At 44.1% G+C, this 23,803-nt stretch overlaps 3 protein-coding genes across 3 annotated transcripts; 2 read left to right on the top strand and 1 right to left on the bottom strand.

The window, feature by feature from the left end:
* Nucleotides 1-797: 797 nt before the first annotated feature.
* LOC123050166 (uncharacterized) lies at nucleotides 798-8,384 on the bottom strand. Its single transcript, XM_044473002.1, has 2 exons — nucleotides 8,009-8,384; nucleotides 798-6,476 (listed from the first exon to the last, which is right to left on the bottom strand). The coding sequence occupies exons 1-2, from the start codon at nucleotides 8,195-8,197 to the stop codon at nucleotides 6,090-6,092; spliced, it is 576 nt and encodes a 191-aa protein (XP_044328937.1). The 5' UTR covers nucleotides 8,198-8,384; the 3' UTR covers nucleotides 798-6,089.
* Nucleotides 8,385-14,112: 5,728 nt separating this feature from the next.
* LOC123127401 (replication factor C subunit 5-like) lies at nucleotides 14,113-17,906 on the top strand. The gene is made up of 11 exons (XM_044547126.1): nucleotides 14,113-15,116; nucleotides 15,295-15,405; nucleotides 15,511-15,543; nucleotides 15,680-15,842; nucleotides 15,973-16,151; nucleotides 16,229-16,365; nucleotides 16,656-16,751; nucleotides 16,857-16,926; nucleotides 17,045-17,125; nucleotides 17,341-17,467; nucleotides 17,546-17,906. The coding sequence occupies exons 1-11, from the start codon at nucleotides 14,415-14,417 to the stop codon at nucleotides 17,620-17,622; spliced, it is 1,776 nt and encodes a 591-aa protein (XP_044403061.1). The 5' UTR covers nucleotides 14,113-14,414; the 3' UTR covers nucleotides 17,623-17,906.
* A 2,856-nt stretch (nucleotides 17,907-20,762) lies between these two features.
* On the top strand, nucleotides 20,763-23,063 carry LOC123050155 (armadillo repeat-containing protein 7). Its single transcript, XM_044472993.1, has 6 exons — nucleotides 20,763-21,177; nucleotides 21,284-21,320; nucleotides 21,801-21,874; nucleotides 21,985-22,078; nucleotides 22,207-22,289; nucleotides 22,618-23,063. The coding sequence occupies exons 1-6, from the start codon at nucleotides 21,106-21,108 to the stop codon at nucleotides 22,786-22,788; spliced, it is 531 nt and encodes a 176-aa protein (XP_044328928.1). The 5' UTR covers nucleotides 20,763-21,105; the 3' UTR covers nucleotides 22,789-23,063.
* The last annotated feature ends 740 nt before the right edge of the window (nucleotides 23,064-23,803 follow it).

Below are 23,803 nucleotides of genomic sequence, written 5' to 3'. Positions count from 1 at the left end.
CATCTAGCTCGTCAATGAATCTGTTTATCAAGGAATGTACTGTTTGCGGGCTTTGAAATATACCTTCATTGATAGCCTTGTGTCTCGCCGCTCTGTAGGATCGAATGCCGGGAGTCAGAAGGGGGGTTGAATGGCGACCTTGAAAAATTTAACCTCTTCAATTTTGCATGATAGTACGGAAAAACTATGATGCTCGGAATAGAGGAATACGCAGCGAAAACAAAATATGCCTGTCAAAACAGACTGGAACTAGTCCAACAATACTCAAATCTTGACTTGAGAGCTCAAAGAATAATAAGCACCGGAAAAGTGTAATGGAAAAATTAGTGCTTAATTAGACCAAGAGGTTACACGGCAAGGTTATAGACTAATCAAACGGGAGCTACTTAACCCAAAAGAGTAACACGCACTAGCACAAGACACTAGTACTTAACGTGCACGTACTAGCAGAAACTTTTTCAATGGAGAAGAACTACACTGCCTGGAGCTGATTTCACTTGTCAGGAACTCTAGTCACCTGTAGCGCATAGAGCTGCAAGACTAGCAACAACTGAAAACCACGATTATACCTCTGCAAAATTGCACAAACCAATTCTGCTATTTGGAAGTCACACAACAGCTAGAAGAGGATAAACTGAATCCTAAGACGGTCGCTCCCGGCGGCGAGACAGAGAACAGCAGGTGCTCTTCCCTTCCACCACGCATACAAGAACTTCCCTAGAAACTACTGCGACCTCAAATTGAATCAAAAACAGGGGAAGAACTCAGTATGAACTTGCACAAAATAAATCACGAAAGATAAACTCCTGCGCCATCCTCAAGAACCCATGAATAAATGAATAACAACCAGATTCAAAGCTAGGGATGGATGCACATGAATTTAGACATGATTTTCCATCAAGGAAACCCCATTATAGCCAAGGAATCACAGGGACAAAATTAGTACAGCAGAAAAACGAGATTTGCAAGGACAAACAACAGACCTCGACAATAGTAAGGCTGGGAACAATTTGAGGATTTATTTCTCAGATTTCTCGAGTTACAAGCCTCTCTCACATAGGCTAAATCCCACATAGGAAGCTCTATCTCAAATGTGCGGCGGCTGCTCTGTTTTTCTCCTCGTAGCGGCGGCTCCTCTATTCGTGCCCACAAGGAAAAACCTAGCAGCTCATATATAAGGATGGATCAGCCTTCCACCACCATTGAATGGGTCATGGTTCCCACCGAATGGGCCAAGCCCAAAACACTAAAAGAAATAGCCATTTTACTTAGCCACTTGTAAATAACATTTTCCACTCTTAAGCAACACCACAATCACTCTCTTGGTTTGCTTGTTAGTGGATTTTGGTAAACATACCAAAATAACCTTCACTTGACATGGTCTTCTCCTTTGCCTCCATATAGTCCTTGTCCAAAACTTGTGCGTTGCTTTGAGCCGCACGATCCCGCACAGCGTCCATGGTCACATCATGCCAACCATCCTCGTTGTCGACTACCGCCGCACTCACTGGAACCTGCACACAATGGAAACAAGCAACTATTGCGAGCACAAACTTCCTGAGCTTGATCCAAGTCAATCCAAATTAACAGTTTAATACAATCAACACCATCCAGATAAGTCACATAAAATAGATCATGTCCTTGATCCGACAAACTGTGATTTTCAAACTTCATTAAAATAACTCTCAAAGTGAGCAAAAGCATTGGCAATATAATCATCACAAAATTAAGGGTATCACCACATGGACTCACAATCTCCCCCTTGATGTTTATATTGCCAACCCAACTCTCAGCAAGAAAAAATAGAGTTTTAGTTTTAACAGAGAGAAGGAAAGTTGCAAAAACACACTTGGTCCCAAGAAAAAAAATTGTAGACATTACCAAGTGGACAAAGTGGAGAGTGAAGCTAACACCCGGATCCAAAGCTTCACTTTCAACAAAAACTCATCAGAGAGAAATCAACCTTGTTTTCACAAGTTCACAAGGGAAAGAACCAAGAGAAAAAATAATAATATCAATGGCTCCCCCTGACTCCCCCTCAACTTGTGTACATACTGAAACTCAATTTGCAACATGTGCACTGTCCTATTTCTCCCCCTTTGGCACTATAAGCATCAAGGGAGATCCCTCCCCCTCAATTTATGCATATGAGAAAACATTAAGATAGAGCATGTATGCATGAAGTGGAATTTATGCAATTGTACGAGCATTGAAGATTATTCAGTTGAAGCACATGAGATAGAAATGCTACTAGGCCATGATAAGTAAGAGCTCATCTAGTCATACTAAGACATATAGAGAAAATCCTTGAGCTAGATGCAGCAAGACATTCAAGTTCTTAGTAACTTCAGTTTTCACACATGATGAGTTCTTATGTAGGCAAACACATGGAAAAGAGACTAAACGTTGCAAGGCATTGCAACCTAGCGCTAACCAATGACTAGGAGGCACACCCGATCAAAAATGGAACCTTCTCGCTGTGCTGACCATCTCACAAGCAAAGTGCCACCTCCTGCACGAGCAGGCACCTTGAGTAATTAAGTCAGCACAAAATGATGCACTTAGAAATTTTATGAAAAGGCACAAGCAAAGTACCACCTCCTGCACGAGCAGGTACCTTGAGTGATTTGATTTTGATTTTATGTTAAGTCACAAGCAAAGTACCACCTCCTGCACGAGCAGGTACCTTGAGTGGTTTGATTAAGAAAGTATGGAATAGGCACAAGCAAAATACCACCTCCTGCACGAGCAGGTATCTTGAGTGATTCTTCACAAAAAAATGCAGATAAAAAGTAACTCATGAAAGCAAGACTAGGGACTTGACAAGAAAGTAGACCATATCCGACCCGAGCCACATAGGTCTAAGCAAAACAAGTCTCTGGTGGTTCCAGGTGTGATATCAAATGGAGTCCAAACTAGCTAGCCAGAACATAGATCAGAGTTGCAATACAAAGCACAAGTAGATCTCAAGTCAAGGTGATCAACTAGCATAGAACTCATCATATGGTCAACATGTTTATTTAGTTCAACTTCATTTCCAATTAAAACTAGCATGCAAAGGGTTATCCATATATGGCAAACCATGACAGGATGAGCTAGACAATAAGCATAACATGGCCAAGAGCAACTTCATTATGAACATTTCTTCAACAAAAGAATCATCAAAGCTCAAAGGTATCTTACATATGATGCAAGGTGCAATATGATACATATGAACAAAAGAAGAAGAAAAAACACAAACTCCCCCTTCACAAGATCCCATAGGGGCCGACGACCCCCAAATCTCCCCGCAAAGAAGTAAAACGACTAACATCCAAAGGTTTGGTAAAAATATCAGCAAGCTGATGCTCAGTATCAACATACAGGAGCTCTATATCACCTTTCTCCACATGGTCTCTTATGAAGTGGTAGCGCAGTTCAATGTGTTTAGTTCTAGAGTGTTGGACTGGATTCTTAGCAATACTTATCGCACTAGTGTTATTGCAGAAAAGTGGAACAGAAGAAATGAAAATCCCAAAATCATGTAAAATAGATGAGATCCAAAGAATCTGACTACAACTGCTCGCAGCTGCTACATACTCTGCCTCGGCTGTGCTTTGTGCTACACTAGATTGCTTCCTAGAAGACCAAGAAATAAGGGAAGTACCTAGAAAGTGACAAGTGCCAGAAGTGCTCTTGCGGTCTATTCTACACCCACCAAAGTCTGAATCTGCGAACCCCCTAACTCCTAAACCAGAAGAACTAGAAAACCATAGGCCAAAATCAGGTGTTCCTTGGAGGTACCTTAAAATGCGTTTGACGGCTTGCTTGTGGGAGTCTCTTGGGGAAGCCTGAAAACGAGCACACAGACACACTGCAAATTGTATGTCTGGCCTCGTTGCAGTCAAGTACAGTAGTGAGCCAATCATGCTTCTGTATTCTCGTTGGTCCACTACCTCACCATTTTCATCTACATCAAGTATTGTGGTAGTGGACATTGGGGTATGGAGTGGCTTGGAATCGCTCATCCCAAACTTCTTTAACATGTCCTTCGTGTACTTGCCTTGATATACAAAGGTGCCCTGCTTTGTTTGCTTGATTTGTAGTCCAAGAAAGAAGGACAGCTCACCCATCATGGACATCTCAAATTCATCACTCATGTCTTTGGAAAACTTAGCACAAAGAGCATTAGACGATCCACCGAAGATGATATCATCTACGTAAATTTGCACTAAGAGTAGTTCATTATGATGCCTAAGAGTGAACAAGGTCTTATCAGCTTCACCCATTTTAAAACCTTTCTTGATCAAAAACCCTTTGAGTCTATCATACCAAGCTCTAGGGGCTTGCTTAAGACCATAAAGAGCTTTCTGCAATTTATAGACATGGTTTGGGAGCTTATCATTTTCAAAACCAGGGGGCTGTTTTACATAAACTTCTTCATCAATGAAACCATTTAGAAAAGCACTTTTGACATCCATTTGAAATAACTTAAAACCCTTGGAAGCAGAGTAAGCAAGTAAAATACGTATCGCCTCCAACCGTGCAACAGGTGCAAAGGTCTCGTCAAAATCAAAACCCTGAATTTGAGAATAACCTTGAGCAACTAGGCGAGCCTTGTTGCGAACAACTTGGCCGCCCTCTCCCTGTTTATTTTTGAAAACCCACTTGGTTCTAATGACATTTATACTCTGGTCAAACGGGGTTTTTACAAGTTGCCAGACCTTGTTCCTCTCAAAGTTTTCTAACTCCTCATGCATTGCCCTTATCCAGTTTTCATCTTCTAATGCATGGCTAACATCTCGGGGCTCAAAAGATGCAACAAATGCAGTATGTGCAAAGTCTGATAAATGAGTGGACCTGGAGCGCAATGTACGCTCAGAGATGTTGCCAATGATCAGATCTGGTGGGTGAGCATGATGAAGACGTAGAGATCCCTGAAGGACGTCAGAAGCAGGTGAGGAAGTAGTCGTGGTAGCCTCTACCTCAGCTGAAGTGGAGGTAGGATCAGGAGTCATCGATGTTGAGGGTACGGATGTTGTAGATGAAGTACTAGGTACAGGGCCATCTTCCAGTGGAACAGAAGTGGTAGCAGGTTCTGCGGCAGGTGCAAGAGATATGGGGGCTTGTCCCACACCATCCTCATTATCTTCTTCAACGAATAAGGTTTCGGGAACTTGTGGTGTACCTGAAAACTCGGGTCTAGCTGGGCTAGCCTCATCAAAAGTTACATCGCAAGTCTCTACCACAAGGTTAGATTCTAAATTTAAAACACAATAGCCCTTCATGTGAGCAGGGTAACCAAGAAAGATACCATCAGAAGTGCGCGACTCAAACTTGTCGAGAAGGCCCTTCTTTAGGATAAAACACTTGCAACCAAACACCCGCAAATGAGAAATATTAGGCTTTCTACCAAATCTCAACTCATAAGAGGTCACTTTCAAAGAACTCCGCAGAAAAACATGATTTGACACATAGCAAGCTGTACTAATGGCTTCAGCCCAATAACGTCATGGTGTGCCAAATTCATCGAGCATGGTCCTTGCCATCTCCACAAGAGTTCTATTTTTCCTTTCCACAACACCATTTTGTTGAGGCATGCGAGGAGACGAAAATTGGTGCTCAATTCCTCTCTCGGCAAGGAAATCAGCAAAGGAAGAATTTTTGAACTCCAAACCATTATCACTACGAACAGTTTTCATCTCACCAGGAAATACATTGAATAGCCTTAAAGCCAAATCATGAAAATGATTGAATGCTTCAGATTAATGCTCCATAAAGAAAACCCAAGAGTATCGAGAAAAATCATCTACGATGACAAGCACGTACCACTTCCTACCAGCTGACCGGACCCGAGATGGACCAACTGTGTCCATATGTAGCAATTGGGCGGGTCTGGTTGTGTTCACCAGATTGATTGGAGGGTGAGAAGCAGAGACTTGCTTTCCATGTCGGCATGGGGCACACACAATATCCTTGGTGGCTTTGAGCTTAGGCAAACCTCGCAAAAGATCAAGGCTGCCAATTCGCGTCAGATGATCAAAACCAACATGCCCCAAACGACGATGCCACAACTGAAACTCGCTCATGTTCAAAGAGGCGACAAAACATCATGGACCAGAGGACAAAAGCACTCCAAAATCAGCACCAAAGATTTTACCAACACGAGAAATACCAAAGACAAGATCACCAGTAGAGTCAAGAACACGAGAAGCAGATTTCTTGAAACGAACCTCAAAACCCTCATCAAGAAGTTGTGAAACTGAAATCAAATTATAACTCAACTTACTTACAAGGGCTAAATCCTTGAGAAGATAGTTCTCGTTGACTCGCACTGTTCCTTTGGACACAATGCAACCCTGTGCATCATTCCCAAAAGTGATCTTTTCATCACCAGACGCTTTGCAGAGGGAGGCGAACCATTTAGTATCACCAGTCATGTGGCGTGAACACCCAGAGTCAATAAGCCACTTGTTTGCCAAACCCTCAAAACCAACCTACACAAAAGAGCGACAACGAAGTGACTCAGTACTGGGATTAGTAAGTAAACATTTTTTAATTCAGTACTGGGTCACTCCCTTTGCAGGAGCAGAAATACATGTGTTATTAGCATGCAATGCAAGGCCATCTTGATACCTACAATTTTGTTGACCTCTACCCCTAGTAAATCGGGCTCTGGAAGTAGTCTCGTTGGATTTAAAATAGTCTCTCCTACCCGAGCCATGCAGGTACTCACTCTAACCATGTGTGTTAGAAACATGCAGCGCACGAGCCTGTCGTTGCATGCCCCTAAGTGCATGAACACGAGATCTACGTTCATCTCTAAGTTTTTTGAAGCAAAACTCAACAAGGTGTCTAGACTTGTGGCAATAGGTGCACTGGTAAACTATTCTCTCTTTTTCAGCACGAGAACCAGTGGAAGGAGAAGTACCCTTGTCATTTGGACTCGTGGGCAAAAGTCCCCCAGACTGAAAAACTGTCGCTCTCTCATCCTCACGGACCAAGATAGCTCCATCACTTCGAATGCCTATGGGTTCTGGAGGGTTGTTCCTAGACCTTTACTCACCTTTGACTTGTCTAAAATCATGTTTAATCTTTTCTCACCACTTGAGAGCTTTTCTAGGATCATCTTGAGGTAAGCTACTTCTTTTGCATAGGAAGCACACGATAAACACTCTTTTAAGGAGGACACCCTCACAACTCTCCCATATCTATCCTTGTAGGCCTGAATCTCAAGTTTTAATCCCTCACAAGAGACACAATCTACACTCACAGGATTTGCTACACCCTTGCCAAACCTGACCCGAAATGCTTCATGCATAGCAACAAGATCATTCTCAAGTATGGTACAGAAAGTACAAGTAGTAACAGAACTAGAAGAAGCATCACAAGAATCAGTAGGTTTCTTTGAATTTGAAGCTTTAACAAGATCATATTTCTTATAGATTTCACTGAGATGAGCTCCTAGTTCCTCAACTTCTTCTTCGAGTTTAGGACAATTTACACAATTTCCAGGAGCACGCACATCTAGGATCATTTGATTCAACTTTTTAACTCTATCATCAAAGTATTTGCACTTCAAACAAGAGGGAGGATTCTCTGCATCAAAAAGTGTCTGTTCGAGATTCTTAATTCTAGCATTTAATTTATCACAGTTTGGGCATGCACAGTCTGCAACTTTAGGAACATACATAGGTGTATTTTCAACACAAAGGGAGCAAGGGCTCAATTTAACATCAGCAAGTTCATTTCTAGCAGATTCAAGCAGTTGTGACATACTAGCATGAGTATTCCTAGCAAGTTCTAATTTAGCACGCAACATATCACATCCAGCACAATCATCAATATCATGAGAAGGCACACTAGCAGTAGCATCCTTCAGAGTAGTTATTTCTAGTGTGAGAGAATCAATTTGAGCAAGATTATCATTTATGGTGCGCGTGCATTTTTTAAGGACCTTTGCTTGCGTTAAAAACAGATTTTCAACTTTCACATACTCAGCATATAATTCATCATAAGACATTTGTACCTCATCCGTGTTGTCGTTCTCCTCATCAGCCTCATGAGCCATAAAACACATGCCGGTGAGCCGATCAGCCTTCTTCTTCTTTGTATCCTTCCGTTTGGGAGAAGGAGGATCATCCTCACCACTCTGGTCAGAGTCGATGTCGCTTAAATCTACTGCAGATTGTAGACCCGAAGCAATTGCAGCAACCATCTTTTGAAGATGCTTCTCAGCCTTTGGCCGGAACTTGGTTTCATGACGAGAGAACGACTTGTTCTTGCTATAGTTGTTCTTGCCACCACTATTTTCACCATAATCTTTGAAATTTGGACAATCAGACCTGTAGTGCCCCTGCACACCACACTCAAAACAGATTTTTGTGTGTTTGCCTTTCCTTTCTCTCACGTTTTTATAAGCTCAGGAAAAACGGCGGACAAAAAGAGCAAGATCATCCTCAGGCAAAGATTCAAGTTGTTCATCAGAGACTGAAACCAAACAAGCAAATGAAAAACCAGAAGAAAGACCACTGCCAGACTCAGAAACACTAGAGGGACCATGTGCAGTTTGGCATTCACTACCAACTAGTGCAAGAGTCCTGTTCCTAGGTGGGTTTCTACCTTCACTGGCTATTTGGTGAGTTTTAAGCTTGGAGAACAACATGTCTACAGTGAGCTCATCAGGTTTATGGGACTCTTGAATCGCGATCTTTCTCATCTCATAGATTGGGTCAAGAGAGTTTAGGATGTGTCTAGCTTTCTCAGACTCAGTGTACACAACCCCAACACCCCTCAATTTCCCAACTATGACCTCAAACCTACCAAACATGTCCTCTAGAGACTCACTAGGTAACTGCTCAAATTTGTTGTACTCGGCTTTGTAAATGTCCTGACGAGCTGTCTTAATCTCACTAGTGCCCTCGTGGTAAGTGATGAGAGTGGACCAAATTTTGTGGGCTGTGTCTAGGTGTGCAACACGCTCATGCTCTCTCCTATCCAAACCTGACAAGAGAATGTTAATAGCTTTGGAATTATTTTCAACATCAACTATATTCTCAGGACCAACACGAGCAGGTATTGCAAAATCTCGCACAACAATTTGCCATATTGCATAGCTTTGAGCTTCAAGAAATGTTTTCATCCGAGACTTCCAAAACGGCCAGTCACTCCCAGAGAACAGCGGAGGACGCAACGGGTTCGCAAATGACTCCATGGCTCAAGAGCTGATTAAGGCTACAGATGAGCCGACCGGGCTCTGATGCCAATTGTAGGATCGAATGCCGGGAGTCAGAAGGGGGGTTGAATGACGACCTTGAAAAATTTAACCTCTTCAATTTTGCATGATAGTTACGGAAAAACTATGATGCTCGGAATAGAGGAATACGCAGCGGAAACAAAATATGCCTGTCAAAACAGACTGGAACTAGTCCAACAATACTCAAATCTTGACTTGAGAGCTCAAAGAATAATAAGCACCGGAAAAGTGTACTGGAAAAATTAGTGCTTAATTAGACCAAGAGGTTACACGGCAAGGTTATAGGCTAATCAAATGGGAGCTACTTAACCCAAAAGAGTAACACGCACTAGCACAAGACACTAGTACTTAACGTGCACGTACTAGCAGAAACTTTTTCAATGGAGAAGAACTACACTGCCTGGAGCTGATTTCACTTGTCAGGAACTCTAGTCACCTGTAGCGCATAGAGCTGCAAGACTACCAACAACTGAAAACCACGATTATACCTCTGCAAAATTGCACAAAGCAATTCTACTATTTGGAAGTCACACAACAGCTAGAAGAGGATAAACTGAATCCTAAGACGGTCGCTCCCGGCGGCGAGACAGAGAACAGCAGGTGCTCTTCCCTTCCACCACGCATACAAGAACTTCCCTAGAAACTACTGCGACCTCAAATTGAATCAAAAACAGGGGAAGAACTCAGTATGAACTCGCACAAAATAAATCACAAAAGTTAAACTCCTGCGCCATCCTCAAGAACCCATGAATAAATGAATAACAACCAGATTCAAAGCTAGGGATGGATGCACATGAATTTAGACATGATTTTCCATCAAGGAAACCCCATTATAGCCAAGGAATCACAGGGACAAAACTAGTACGGCAGAAAAACGAGATTTGCAAGGACAAACAGCATACCTCGACAATAGTAAGGCTGGGAACAATTTGAGGATTTATTTCTCAGATTTCTGGAGTTACAAGCCTCTCTCACATAGGCTAAATCCCACACAGGAAGCTCTATCTCAAATGTGCGGCGGCTGCTCTGTTTTTCTCCTCGTAGCGGCGGCTCCTCTGTTCGTGCCCACAAGGGAAAACCTAGCAGCTCATATATAAGGCTGGATCAGCCTTCCACCGCCATTGAATGGGCCATGGTTCCCACCGAATGGGCCAAGCCCAAAACACTAAAAGAAATAGCCATTTTTACTTAGCCACTTGTAAATAACATTTTCCACTCTTAAGCAACACCACAATCACTCTCTTGGTTTGCTTGTTAGTGGATTTTGGTAAACATACCAAAATAACCTTCACTTGACATGGTCTTCTCCTTTGCCTCCATATAGTCCTTGTCCAAAACTTGTGCGTTGCTTTGAGCCGCATGATCCCGCACAGCGTCCATGGTCACATCTTAGCTCTTCAAGCCTTATGCCAACCATCCTCATTGTCGACTACCGCCGCACTCACTGGAACCTGCACACAATGGAAACTAGCAACTATTGCGAGCACAAACTTCCTGAGATTGACCCAAGTCAATCCAAATTAACAGTTTAATACAATCAACACCATCCAGATAAGTCACATAAAATAGATCACGTCCTTGATCCGACAAACTGTGATTTTCAAACTTCATTAAAATAACTCTCAAAGCGAGCAAAAGCATTGGCAATATAATCATCACAAAATTAAGGGTATCACCACATGGACTCACATGCTCAAATTGCCCATTTAGTGCACTCTAGTAACGAATGCCTCCAAGAGTCTGGAGACCCACACATTGCGCAAGAACTTGAGTGTGACATGTGTCTTTGCGCCCTTACATCGCTTGTAGGAATTAAGTGTTTTGATAAAATGCCACAAGAACATACGAACCTTTCCCGGAACTTGAGTTTTCCACAAGTTTCTCCATGCACTCTCACCAGCAGCTGAGCTAGAGGGGCCAACCATGTTCTCCAGCCACGCCTCCCTCCGCTGTCTTGTTGACACCAACATCCTGTAAGCCGGTTTTACCTAAAAATTTCCACTGTTTTCATAGCTCCGACTCCAAAAATCAGAGATGTTCCTTGTACACAAGGGTATCTCGAGTATGACAGGGACATCCATTGGCATGAACACTTCTTCCACCCTATGCTTGTTACATGACGTTGAAGTAGTGTCAATTAGTTCTGAGACTAAAACAAGGGGGATCTTGGGTGATACACCCGTAGGGTCTCATCATCTCTACCCTAGGTAACCAGTTGTCATCCCATATTCGTGTGGTTGCACCATTACGAATGCGCTTAATCAGGCCCAATCTTAGAGTATCACGACCCTTTATCAATGCCCTCCACACCTGACTTGGGTGACCGCCAAAAGTTGCACTCAAAATTGTACTATTGGGATGATATATGCTTTTCAGAAGTCGAGCACAAAGTGACTCCGGTGATTGTAACAAGCGCCAAGCATGTCTGGCCAACATAGCCATATTGAATAGCTCAAAATCCTTGAAACTAGGTCCGCCCATGCCTTTCGGTCGCATCATTGTTTTCCACGAAACCTAGTATGGTTTGCACTTGCCTTCTTTACTTCCCCACCAGAATTTTCTGATTAGCATGTTCAAATGCTCACATAAGCCTCGTGGAAGTTTAAAACAGGATATAGAATAAACAGGCACTGCATGTGCAACGGCTTTCGCTAAGACTTCCTTCCGTGTTGTGGGCATGATGTTCGCTATCCATCCCTGTATCTTACTCCATAGGTGATCTTTAAGATATTTGAATGCTCCGTTCTTAGAGCCACCAATGTCGGAAGACATCCCCAAATATTTCTCGTTAAGCGTCTCATTTGGCACTTGCAGTGTGGTCTTGATCTCATTGCGGGTATTCTCCAGGACCCCTTTGCTGAAGAAGATTGAGGATTTATTATAAATTATTTGTTGCCATGTTGCCTGACAGTATGTATCCAGAACAGGTTCACCTCATTAGAACTCACACTATTTGCTTTGATAACCAACAGGTTGTCATCAGCAAATAAAAGATGATTTACTAGTGGCACTGATGGTGCCATTTGCAAACCATTCAAAATGGGTGACCCATTTTTGATTTTAGGAGGCACGACAGGCCCTGTTGCTAACAAAAACAAGTACGGGGATATTGGATCCCTTTATCTGATTTCTCTTGCAGTTTAAACTCCTCAAACTTCTTACTATTAAAATGGACATTTTTTTACAGTAGTCACCAAACTCATGATAATACTTACCCATCTCTTTCGGAATCCCATCTTGAGCATAATTGTCTGTAGGTATGGCCATTAGGATCCCTAGCGAACAGCGTCCCAAGCGCACCCTTTGTTGGGCCAGGCCTAGTAAGCCTTCGCGTGAGCGACATGGAGGAGATCTAGCGCTAAAGCCGCCACATAAGACCACCTCTCGCTTATAGCGAGAAGGCGTATCCCCTCATCCTAAATAGGTCAGCCCATAATCACGCATGCACACATGAGCATGAACATTAGTTTGTTAAATATATTTAAAAAATATTCTAATTACGTATACTTAGAAAATTAATTTATTTGAATTTTTAAAATGCACACGGTGCATTATAAAACACTTGACACGGTGTAAAACATTTATTTGTACTGTTTAAAAAATATTTGTATCATTCAAAATTTGTTCCTGACATTTAAAAATTATTCACATGTTAAGAAAACGATCATGGTATTATACAAAAATGTTTAAACAATGTAGCCACCTACGTTCTCGCTTAGTTAAAAAATATTTCATACCATCTAAAATTGTCCGTGAAATTTTAAAAAATGTTCACAGTTTAAAAAATGATCGTGATATTTTATAAAAGTGTTTATAAAATGCAAAAAAATGTGACTAGAAAATAGTTTTTACCATCCATAAAACTGTCATGACATTTTTTAAAATGTCCATTGTTTTTTTTAAAAACATTGTATTGAAAAACATGTTTATACAATGTAACAAATGTTTATATAAGTTTATAAAAAGGTTTGCTACCATTCAAAAACATGTGCATGCCATTTTAAAAATGTTTCACAGGTTGCAAAAAATATGTTCATGATTTTTGAAAATGGTAATATAATGTGAAAAAATGTTGTTGGTCTCAAAATGTGTGCCGCGGGCGCGTGGTTGGTCTCGGAATGGTCAATGCAAGGCAACGAGGAGAATCGACAACTACGAACGGATGTAAATTTTGAAAAAAGACGACAACAGAGTGCCGACACAATGCAAATGATGCGATGATGAATGCAACAAACAAATAATGAACGCGGCTATCATGAAAACATGAAAGGCAACTGGAGCGTCAGTCTCGAGTTGTTACAGCTATGTCTTTACGGGTCACCGTTGTACCTTTATTGAGGCAGATACAAGTCAGCATAAGGGCATTGATATTCCGTTATTGATGCAACTATGAGAATGAGAGACTAAAGGGTCATTGTGCAGATGGATTGCTCTACTCTAGTTGACCCGTGGCATGACTCGGGTGCCCTCCGGGTCAATGATACACATATGATAAGAAAATCAAGCAGATGTCCGAGTCTTTTCAGGGTTTGAGGCTTCTTTGGATTCGTTGTGAAGCAAACTGGGCGGCGCACCGTTGCGCTAATGAAGCTCTTAGCATTTTTTTTACATGCTTTGATGTAATTCCTAAATTTCTGATTAGAACCATTCAGTCAGATTATAATATCTTGTCAGTTTAATTTTTTTTGAACAAGCTTGTCAGTTTAATAAAGACAACCTTAAATCAAAACTGCCACATTTATTTTAGGTAAAGAGGGAGTAGCTACCAGCCCAGAAGATATACTGCCACCACACCCAAACAGCAACACCATTCAGCCCACCGAACCATTTCCAGCGCCAGAAAAGAGCTGCTCATTTTTCTCTCTCGTTGTCCAGTCTAGCGTCGCCGTCGGTTAGCCATAGCCAACCCACGGCGGCCGGCCGGCCAAGCCCACGACTGCGACCATGATGGATGGACAGGTGACACCGGGAATATTTAACCAACAAAGCTCTAGCTTAATCAAACGGAATGATCCTTCCGCCGCGGCATAATGCTGCACCTTGATTCCCCCGCCAGCTTCCCCCCTTCCTCGGCGAGGTCGCGCCGGCGCCTCCCGATTCCCTTCACCTGCTTCCTCCCATCACCTCACGCCAATGCACCCACATCGCCGCGTCCCCGTCTGTCCCCGTCAGACCCCCCATGGCGATCGAGACCCCGCCACCCGCATCCCCGACCGCCTGGCCCGCTTCCCCGACTGGCCGCACCCTCTCCGCGGCCTTCGCCGACGACCGCCGCCGCGAGGCCAGGCGCCGCGCCGTGCACCTCCTCCCGGGCTGCGGCAGGCCGCCGCAGCCGCGCTCCAATCTCGTCAACCGCGTGCTCCACCGCTTCGGCGCCGCCTGCGTCCCTAAGAGCACCGCCGCCACCCCCACCCGGACGCCCCCGCTGCCTCGGCGGTCGTCAGTGTCGACGCCCCCGCGGCCTCGGCCGTCGTCGGCGTCGACGCCGCCCACGTCAACCCAGGTACCGGCACGCCTAGACCAGGCAGACGCGGAGAGAGTCGCTGCCAGGAGGCCTTTGAGGGAGAGAGAGGACGCCGCCGCCGTCGGAAGAGAGCCGACGCCGCCGGTGTCCCAAGCCAGTGCCGTGGCGGCCACCGAAGTGGTTGCCAGCCTTGCGAGCAACTGGAGAAGCGATACCGCCACCACCGTCGGGAGAGGAGCAAACATCTGGGTGAGGGTTTCGCGCAAGCCGAAGTCGCCGCAGGTGGACTCTCCGCAGCTGTCAGTGGAATCAACAGCGGCGGCGGAGGATCAGTACGTGTGGGCGGACAGGTACCGGCCCAGTGTGCTCGGGGAATTCATATGCAACAAGGCCGTCGCCGATGAGCTCCACCGGATGGTTGCCACACACCCTCCCACTTTAATCTTACACGAAATTACCACTGCTTTGAATTCCTTCGTCACTGTAAAACTGTAGCTAAGCACTAGAATGGAGTGATGAACTGATGATAGGCACACTGTGATGACATGCTGAATTGGGATTTGAGACTGAATTTTGTGATAACTGCTGCATCCAGGTGACTGAACGCCAATGCAACCATTTCATATTTGAAGGGGCGCAGGCTGTCGGGAAGAGAAGCATGGTGCTGGCCCTTTTAAGAGATGCTTTTGGTCCTGATAATCTCAAGGTCACTGTAGCCAGCCTTTGAACAAATTACTATTTACTTTTTATCCTGAGGTAAACCTGAGTGCTTGAAACTCGCGAATACCTTATTTGTATTGCCATTTCACAGATAGAGGAAATCACAAAGAGAATCGAGCTGAAGGTATGAATTGCAACTTGTAATGGCGCATTTTCTGTTTCATCAGTAACCTTATTACCGTGAAGAGGATAATATTCTTAAGTAGATTATAAAATTTAATTTGTTCTGTACCTTCTTTCTGGTGAACTGTTTGATGTAGGGAGAAATCGCCAAACACATTGATGTTAAAGTGAAGATTTCAGATCATCACGTGGAGGTAAACTTGGCTGATTTACATGGCTATGAGAAGTATGTCATAACTACTTTGTTGAATGAGTCAATCCCACCACCGGACTTGATTTGCGATCATGCTAACTGCAAAGGTACATTCTAACACATCTCTGCCTCTCCTTTTGGCGGTACTGTTGTTAATCAACACAGGATTTTGAACAGCTGCCTGTTCTTCGTTGATGTGAAATGACATATTAAAGCGTCAGTGGTTCATATATGCAGTGATTGTGGTCCATGATGCTGATAGGCTTTCGTCTGATCTTCAGCATTATGTCGGTTGGTTTTTGGGGAGGTATGCAGGTTGCAACAAAATTATTTTCAGCTGCTCCAGTTCTTCAAACCTTGATGCCGTTGAACATTTATGCAAGGTTGTCCGACTTAAACCACCTTCATTTGATGAGGTACATACTAGGTCTGTATGAATGATTTGTCTTCTCTCCAGTGCTGGGCAGTTTGATGAATACAGAATTTCTCTTAGATAATCAAGGTTCTAGAGTTCATTGCTACACAAGAAGGCATAGATTTGCCTCGTGGACTTGCCAGTAGAATTGCAGCTAGCGCGAGTAATAATCTCCGACAGGCAATACGCTCTTTTGAAGCTACATGGAAAGCAAAGTAAGCACATGGAATGATTTCCTCATTCATTTCATATTCAGATTGTAGAAATGCCATAATAGCAGTCCATTTTGAAACTGCAATGTGCCAGAGGTACAATATTCATTTTGAGTAGAAGTCAACTGATCCATCAAGGTGTGTTGTTTCTGTTGTAGCCATCATACCACAAAAGTTTCATCCTCATCAGCATGCTTGCTTATAACTGTCTGTTCGCATTGTTATAACTACCACCATGGGTACTGAATCATAGGGCTTTCCATATTCATAAACAACTCTCTTAACCAACACAGCTATCCATTCACGAAAGACCAGCCCATTTTGACTGGATGGGAGGAGGAAATTTATGATGTTGCCAAAAAAATCATGGAGGAGCCAAGTCCAAAGCAGTAAGCTATCCCTTTCACTATGATGGTTTGCAATTCAGTACGCGCGAGCTTCTTTTTTGAACTTCAGAATGAAAACATAAATTTTGCTGAATGACCTTTACACAGGCTGTATCTCATTCGGCGGAAGATCAGAAAAATGATTGAACATAATGTGTCACCTTATTTCATTTTCTGTGTGAGCTCTACTTTACCTTGTGTTTATGTGTTCTTTGTGATTCCAAGAGTCTGGCCGAGGTTCATTTTTGTCAGAGCTCATTACTGTTTGTGATTTTCCCTTTTGCTTTGTGATGCAGCACTTGGTTAATGAACTGAAAAGGGACAGGGATGAAGATTTTCAGAATAGCATCGATGAACTGGCACTGGAGTTGAACCAAGTGAGCCCGTCTACAAGCATTCCTTTTTCTTAAGCTGGACTGCGCGCATATTAAGTGATACTACTTCCCATCCGTAATAAAGTGACGCGGTTTTGAACTAACCTCAGTTCAAAACTGTGACACTTATTTTGGATCGGAGGGAGTAGGTTATTTTCTATTTGTGAACTAGTCTACTGTGTAAGTGTGCGCTAATATATATTGCTTGCTTGTTTCAGAACGAGCAGTGCAAAGAATACAAATCTCAGGACACAATTTCTGACAAAAGAGCTATCAATATAGAAGGTTTCGCTGTTGAAGGCCCGGACCAAGGGGAAGCCATCCAATGCTTCATAAAGATTGAAGGTACAAGCCAAAAAAAAAACTGGTTCATTCAATCAATCATGAACTGTGGTGTAAAATGACTATACTTTGCAATTGCAGAATTCACTGTGAGGTTCATGAGCTTCTACAGATCTTTAATAACGAAGAACTCAAGCAGAGGCGGTGTTCCTTCATGAAGAGGGTGGAATCACTCTCTCGATCAACAAATCCTCTAGCGCGAGCGAGTGTTGTAGCAGTGTTGATAAATAAGCAGTGGTGTGCCTCTGAAGTCTGAATCAAAGCACCTCGGCGTTGCTTTGCATGTTAAGAAGGAAAACATACCTTTTTTTATCCGCCCCGTTTGCGTGTATACGTGTGAATTGTGATTATGCACACAACTCTGTATACGTGTGAATTGTGATATTGTGGTTTGTACAAAAATCAACTTCATATATGATAATTTGTGTGATCTGAGAATAATGTCGTACGACTGTATATTAACAATGTTTTCCCCTTTCTCGAAAGGTATTCCTTGCCTGGTACTGGTGTAATGCATTGATACTAGACTTAGATGTGCAATACTTAGGGCACATCTAGATGTGCTTTAGCAAAATCGTTGATAATATCAGGAACCCAAGTTTCTCCATGTGCAAAAGTGCCATATTACTTGTGCTGTTATGCATAATTCTGAAGGAATCTCATTAGCATCTTTGATAGTGTAAAATTGCCCATGTGCTAGGTTTAGAACAGACTTGCTTAGTGTTTACTCAGGTCCAGCAGACGTTCAGTCCCCTGTTCATCTTCTAAATAGTTGCAATGAACAATGTAATCACAGTGGTAAGTGAAAAATATCCACGCTTACATTTATTTGGAAATATTTCGGTATATACACACGTCCCATGCATGAACGTACCTAAGCTACCAATTCCTACCAACTACTATAGTACTAAAAAGGATTCAACAAAATTTGGAGAACGCGACACACCGGATCGCCACTCAGTGTTGCGTGGCCGGTGACCGTTGGTTACCGGTGGTCAGTTGCCGGAGGTGATGACGTTGTCCGGTGTCCAGTGGCCTCGTGGACCGCCGCTGCAGTGAGGCCACTGTGTCCGTGTTCTTCGGCGAAGGCGATCTCCTCGTTGGGCGGCGCGTCGAGGTCGGTGCGGCAGACCGGACACGTGGTGTGCGCGCCGAGCCACGAGTCGATGCACGCGGCGTGGAAGGCGTGGCGGCAGACGGTGAGCGGCCGGACGGCGTCGCCGGGCGCGAACTCGGACAGGCAGACCGCGCACTCCGCCGGCGCCGCGGAGCCGGCGGCGTCGGCCTCGAACCGCACCGTGGGGAACGAGGCGATGACGGCGGGGTCCAGGCCCGCCGGCTTGCGCGGCGCGGGCGCGGGCTCGCCTTCTTCGCCCGTGGCGGCGTCCGCGTCGCTGGACTGGAGGCGGCGGCGGCGGCGGAGCCAGAGGGAGAAGAAGCGGAGGAGGTCGCGGAGGAGGAAGATGGAGAGGAAGCAGAGCAGGAGGACGAAGAGGAGGAAGACCGGGAGCAGCATGGGGAAGGACGCCCCCTGCTGGGCCGGTGAAGGCGGCGGCGGAGGAGGCCTCGGCAGGTGCGAGGCGCGGACGTCGAGGGCGCTGAGGAGGCGGCGCGCGGCCATGGCCAGCGTATGCATCCGCCGCGGCGACCATGGGGTGGATGGGATCGATGGGCTTTTAGGTGTGGCTCACGCGCGCGCGCATGGGTACGGGCACGGGGCGGAGTGGGGCGAGGCGAGGCGGAGGGTGGTGGGTCGTCGGCGTCGGGCGTCGGTGTCGCTGTTGGTAGGGACGGAGCCGTGAGCTTTACGGCGAGGCGAATGCGACGCCGGGACGGAACGACATGGACGCTCATCATGCATGAACATTGGCCAACCGACCCGACACCCAATCCCATGGCGCTGCGCGCCCGCGTGCTGGTCTTGGCGGGTCATACCCTCATGATATTTTCGAAGTTTCTTTTAGGGAATTTATTACACTGGGTGGTGGGTGCTCAGTTTAGGGAGATATTTTTTTTTACTAACAACTAGCTAAATAGTGATAGTTCTGACAAAAAAACTAGCTAAATACTCCCTCTGCCCTAAATTATTTGTCGCAGAAAGTCGCGAAAATGGATCTAAACATCTAAACATTCATTTTTGCGACAAATAATTCGGAACGGTAGAAGTTCCGAATTACTTGTCGCGGATATGGATGTATCTAGATGTATTTTAGTTTTAGATACATCCATTTTTACGATGAATAATTTGAAACGAAGGAAGTAAATCTTGATCTATCACTGACAGAAAATGTCACATTTTTATCACCACCTGGCACACGTAGTGAGCTATCTCAGACTTAAATATGAAAATTAGTGTCACATCTTATAAAATTATCTTGTACTACTAAATCACAGCAATGAATTTATACACGATAGGTAAATATATTGCACAAGAAGAACTTTGTGTTATTTTTAGGGATGAGACCAGATGCATCGAGACATTGTTGCCGGTGCCCTATAAAATCGGTGCAGGCAAGCTATGCTCCTTCCTTGCATTGTCCACCTATATCTTGGCAGTCCTAGTAAAACTGGATCGGCGACCTAGCGCCCAGTCTAGAAAAGAAAAAAACAAACATGAAAAAAAAGAAAAAATATATAAAAAAGAAAAAATGAGTGAAAACCCAGAAAAAAGAAACAAAAGAAAAAGAAAAAACCGATTCATAGAAGGTTCTAGAACCCTCTCATAAACGGTGGGAACAAAAAACAAAATGGGGCGACTCATACGCGCGAGGAGGGGTGGTGAGGGGTTCGTAATTTCAGAAGAATCATTACCGCAAGACATACAGAGGGTGTATGCGCTAGGTCGCTATACATCGGCCTACACGCCAAATAGGAGCCACGCTATTGGACGTTGCTAATTTACATCCGGGCTTAGGGGATGGATAGTAAAATCATGAAAAAAAGAAAAAAAATGTGCAAGATGCTGTTGTGCGTGATGTCCGTGCAAAATTTGATGAAACTTGAACATCTGAGAAGCTCATGGCAAAAAAGACAAAATATAAATCAGATTTTTTATGTTTTCTGCTATGTTTTTTAGGTTTTACTGTTCATCGAATGCACATGAGGCCGGGCACCCAGCGAGAGCGATAGATGATGGGCCGTATGGGCTGCTGGTCTTCGTGGCCTCTGGAGTGAACGAGGTCACCGTCTTTGGTCGCCTTGTGCTCGAAAAAAATAATGGTTGCCGTCGGATACGTGATGCACGGCCAGCGGCGTCCGACGTCCCTCTGACGGAGAAATAGCTACGCGAGACGATCTCGTTTGAGAGGCGCCGCCCTTTCCCGTCCCTCCCCGCGGCGTGCCGCGCCACGCCTCACCGGCCCTCCAGTCGCTGCCGCGCCTCCCCTCACCCCGCCCCCCAGCTCGCCGCCGCGCCTCGCTCCGCGGCCTCCTCCCGGTCCACCTCCTCCCCCGCGCCTCCTCTGTCCCTCCCGCCCCTCCTCTGCCTCGGCCGCCGCTGCATCTGCAAGCAGCAGCACATTGCGCAGCGTTGACTGCCGTGAGGAATCGTCTACGCTAAAATAAAAGTGCGTCGCCGGCGACGGCGAGCGACCGCGCACGCCGGAGGCAGCTGGCAGGAGGAAAGGGACCGCGGAGAGGAGATGTTCACGAACGCGCAGCGCCAGGTCGAGCGCACTGGCCGCGGCGGTACCCCGAGAGACCAGTACCTTCAGGTTTGCCCCCTTCCCGCCTTCTCGGTCGGGGATTGCCCGGGGTCTCCCAATTCCTCCCGCGATTGTTCTAACTTGTTAACGTACCCGTAATCACGAATTTCCTCAGGATCTTGTGACCCAGTTCCAGGACTCCACGGATGAAGGTAAAAATCTGTTGGCTGATTCGTTCTTCTTTCTTAGGCTTGCACCGGAGTCAAATTTCTGTGTTTTTGTACTAGAATTCGGTGTATTGGTTTTGGTGGAGCTGAAAACAGAAGCTGAGTTCAGTTAGAATTATGGTAGAAATCGTTGTCAGCAGATTGTGCTGCGAAACTGAATTTCGTCGCCGCTCAGTAAAGACAATTGTATAGGGGCCAAAACAAACAACTTAGTGAAGTACTAGTGAAGTTCCAAACGGCACCAAGGAAAAGATGCACAATAGATTCTAAGCTAGACAAAAGGGGTTGTAAGGTTGACGCATGGGCTCTCTAGTGATGTCGTCGACTAGATAGCACAGCAAAGGTTTGGGAATTATCATATGGTATGAAGATAGCTCTACTTTGTCGGTGAAACGCCACAGCTTCAGTGTTATTTATCATATTATGTGCTCACCAAATTCATCAATTTATTTATTTTTGTTTCAGGGTACAAGGAGAGAATTGTTGCAAACCTGTCAAATTTTGCATATGACCCTTATAACTATGCCTTTATGCGCCAGGTTGATGATTCCACATGCCTTTTGTTTCGGTCAATTGCTGCATTTTTTTGGTAGCACTGTTCTGGTACTTTCCTATTCAATGAGACGGTATATATGTTCTGTTCTCTCAGCTGAATATTCTCGAGTTGTTCTTGGACTGCATTACGGAACCAAATGAAAGGCTTGTTGAGTTCGGCGTTGGTGGAATATGTAATTCATGTGTTGGTGAGCAATCTAATGTCTTGAATTCTACGGAATTTTTTATTATTGTGAAGCATGCAAGGTACTTATTCAATGTGTCTATCAAACATATTTTTTCGACGCGGTCATCTTATTTTGAATTTATCATGCAGATCCAGCAAATGCTTCTGTTATTACTCAATGTGGTGGAATCCCGTTGGTTGTACAATGCTTATCTAGCCCAGTTAAGAATACAGTGAGTGTTTCTGAACCTATGAACTGCAATCATAACAGTATAGGTCTTCTTTGTTTTGAAGAGTATTTTTTTTCTGATTGTTTCCTTGCATGTAAATTTCCTCTTGATCGATTAGGCTACTTTGGGTGATGTCTAAAATAAAGGTTACTTCGGGAAGTAGGGCTAAAGGAGAGGAGACATGTGAATTGAGGATATTTAGCCAGGACACCCTCAGTCGCCTGTCTCTCTGTTTCATCCATTATCTTCATTGCATACATATCAGTCTTTATGTCACTATATGTTCTCACTTCAACATATCCAACATTTCCATTTGATTGGTTGCCTGCAGGTGAATTACGCACTTGGAGCCTTGTACTACTTATGCAACCCGTCGACAAAGAATGAGATATTGAAACCGGATGTACTTAGGATCATAAGAGACTATTCTGCAGCTGGAGCCGTCAACAGCAGCTTCAGCAATCTGGCAAATGCATTTCTGGACAAGCACGTCAACTCGTGACGGCAGTTCAGAACTGCAGATGGTAAGGCATGTAGCATTTCATCTGATAGAGGACAGACAGGAGAGGCTACGCAGGAGTTACAATTCTGTGTCCATTTATCCAAGCACAATAATTAGTTGTGACATAAATCTGGAATTTTTACGACCTCTGTGAGAAATCAGTAAGTTCATCAGCGTTGAGGTCTTGGTATTTATTCCAGACAACTGTAAAATTATCGACTCTAATTGGTGGAGTTGGCAGTAAAAGAAAGGAGGATAAAGTGCTCCTTTGTTAATTCCATGTTCTTGAATACTCCCTCCGCTCTAAAATAAGTGTCGTTAATTTAGTACAACTTTGTACTTAATCTGTGACACTTATTTTGGGACGGAGGGAGTACAGTTTCTCCGCTTCAAGTAGATATCCACATGAACGTGAACAAGAGCTGAAGTGCTAAATGAGGATTTCATTCATGACCCATCTCTGTCATATTTCTGTTAATTTTCACATCCTTCCAAGTTTGCCAAACTGCTGGTTAAACATGTAATCAGTCTCTCCATGCTTCATTATAAAGTAGTAGCAGAAAACTATCATTCTTCCCCACTCTCTGTGAAGTTGTGATACCTTGATCTATATACACAACAATTAGATTACGGAAGAGGAAAGAAGCCGTGCACAAAAGATGGATTAAGGAATATAAGTATTAGAGCACAAGAACTCAAGTGCTTCAATAAATTGACCAGCACAAATGATTAATTACTTCGATAAGAAGGTGCTCCACCTTATACAAGTATTAGAGCACAAGAACTCAAGTGCTTCGATAAATTGACCAGCACAAATGATTTTTTTTTTGATAATATGGTGCTCCACCTTATATATATTCCAAACAGACTGAAACCTGACGCGGTTCACAGATGAGCATTTTAAGCATGTGTCTCTACATTTCAAGATGGTGATGTCAAGGTCATGCCTTGTTCTTAAATTTGTCGGATTCAGAAGAAGGCAAAGCAATTTTTTGTTTAAATAATTTAAGTCGAG

This window comes from Triticum aestivum, chromosome 1A (assembly GCF_018294505.1).
Source record: "Triticum aestivum cultivar Chinese Spring chromosome 1A, IWGSC CS RefSeq v2.1, whole genome shotgun sequence".
Taxonomy (NCBI): Eukaryota; Viridiplantae; Streptophyta; class Magnoliopsida; order Poales; family Poaceae; genus Triticum; species Triticum aestivum.
This window is presented reverse-complemented; position numbering and strand designations above follow the sequence as displayed.

Excerpts from the sequence above, each read along its gene's own strand:
- LOC123050155 (XM_044472993.1), top strand. The coding sequence starts at position 21,106 with ATGTTCACGAACGCGCAGCGCCAGGTCGAGCGCACTGGCCGCGGCGGT. Across the intron at positions 21,875-21,984 it reads ACTATGCCTTTATGCGCCAG|CTGAATATTCTCGAGTTGTT; the intron begins GTTGATGATTCC and ends CTGTTCTCTCAG. Across the intron at positions 22,079-22,206 it reads AATATGTAATTCATGTGTTG|ATCCAGCAAATGCTTCTGTT; the intron begins GTGAGCAATCTA and ends TTTATCATGCAG.
- LOC123050166 (XM_044473002.1), bottom strand. The coding sequence starts at position 8,197 with ATGGTTGCTGCAATTGCTTCGGGTCTACAATCTGCAGTAGATTTAAGC. Across the intron at positions 6,477-8,008 it reads AGAACGACAACACGGATGAG|GTTGGTTTTGAGGGTTTGGC; the intron begins GTACAAATGTCT and ends TCTTTTGTGTAG.
- LOC123127401 (XM_044547126.1), top strand. The coding sequence starts at position 14,415 with ATGGCGATCGAGACCCCGCCACCCGCATCCCCGACCGCCTGGCCCGCT. Across the intron at positions 15,544-15,679 it reads CAAAGAGAATCGAGCTGAAG|GGAGAAATCGCCAAACACAT; the intron begins GTATGAATTGCA and ends TGTTTGATGTAG. Across the intron at positions 17,126-17,340 it reads TGGCACTGGAGTTGAACCAA|AACGAGCAGTGCAAAGAATA; the intron begins GTGAGCCCGTCT and ends TGCTTGTTTCAG.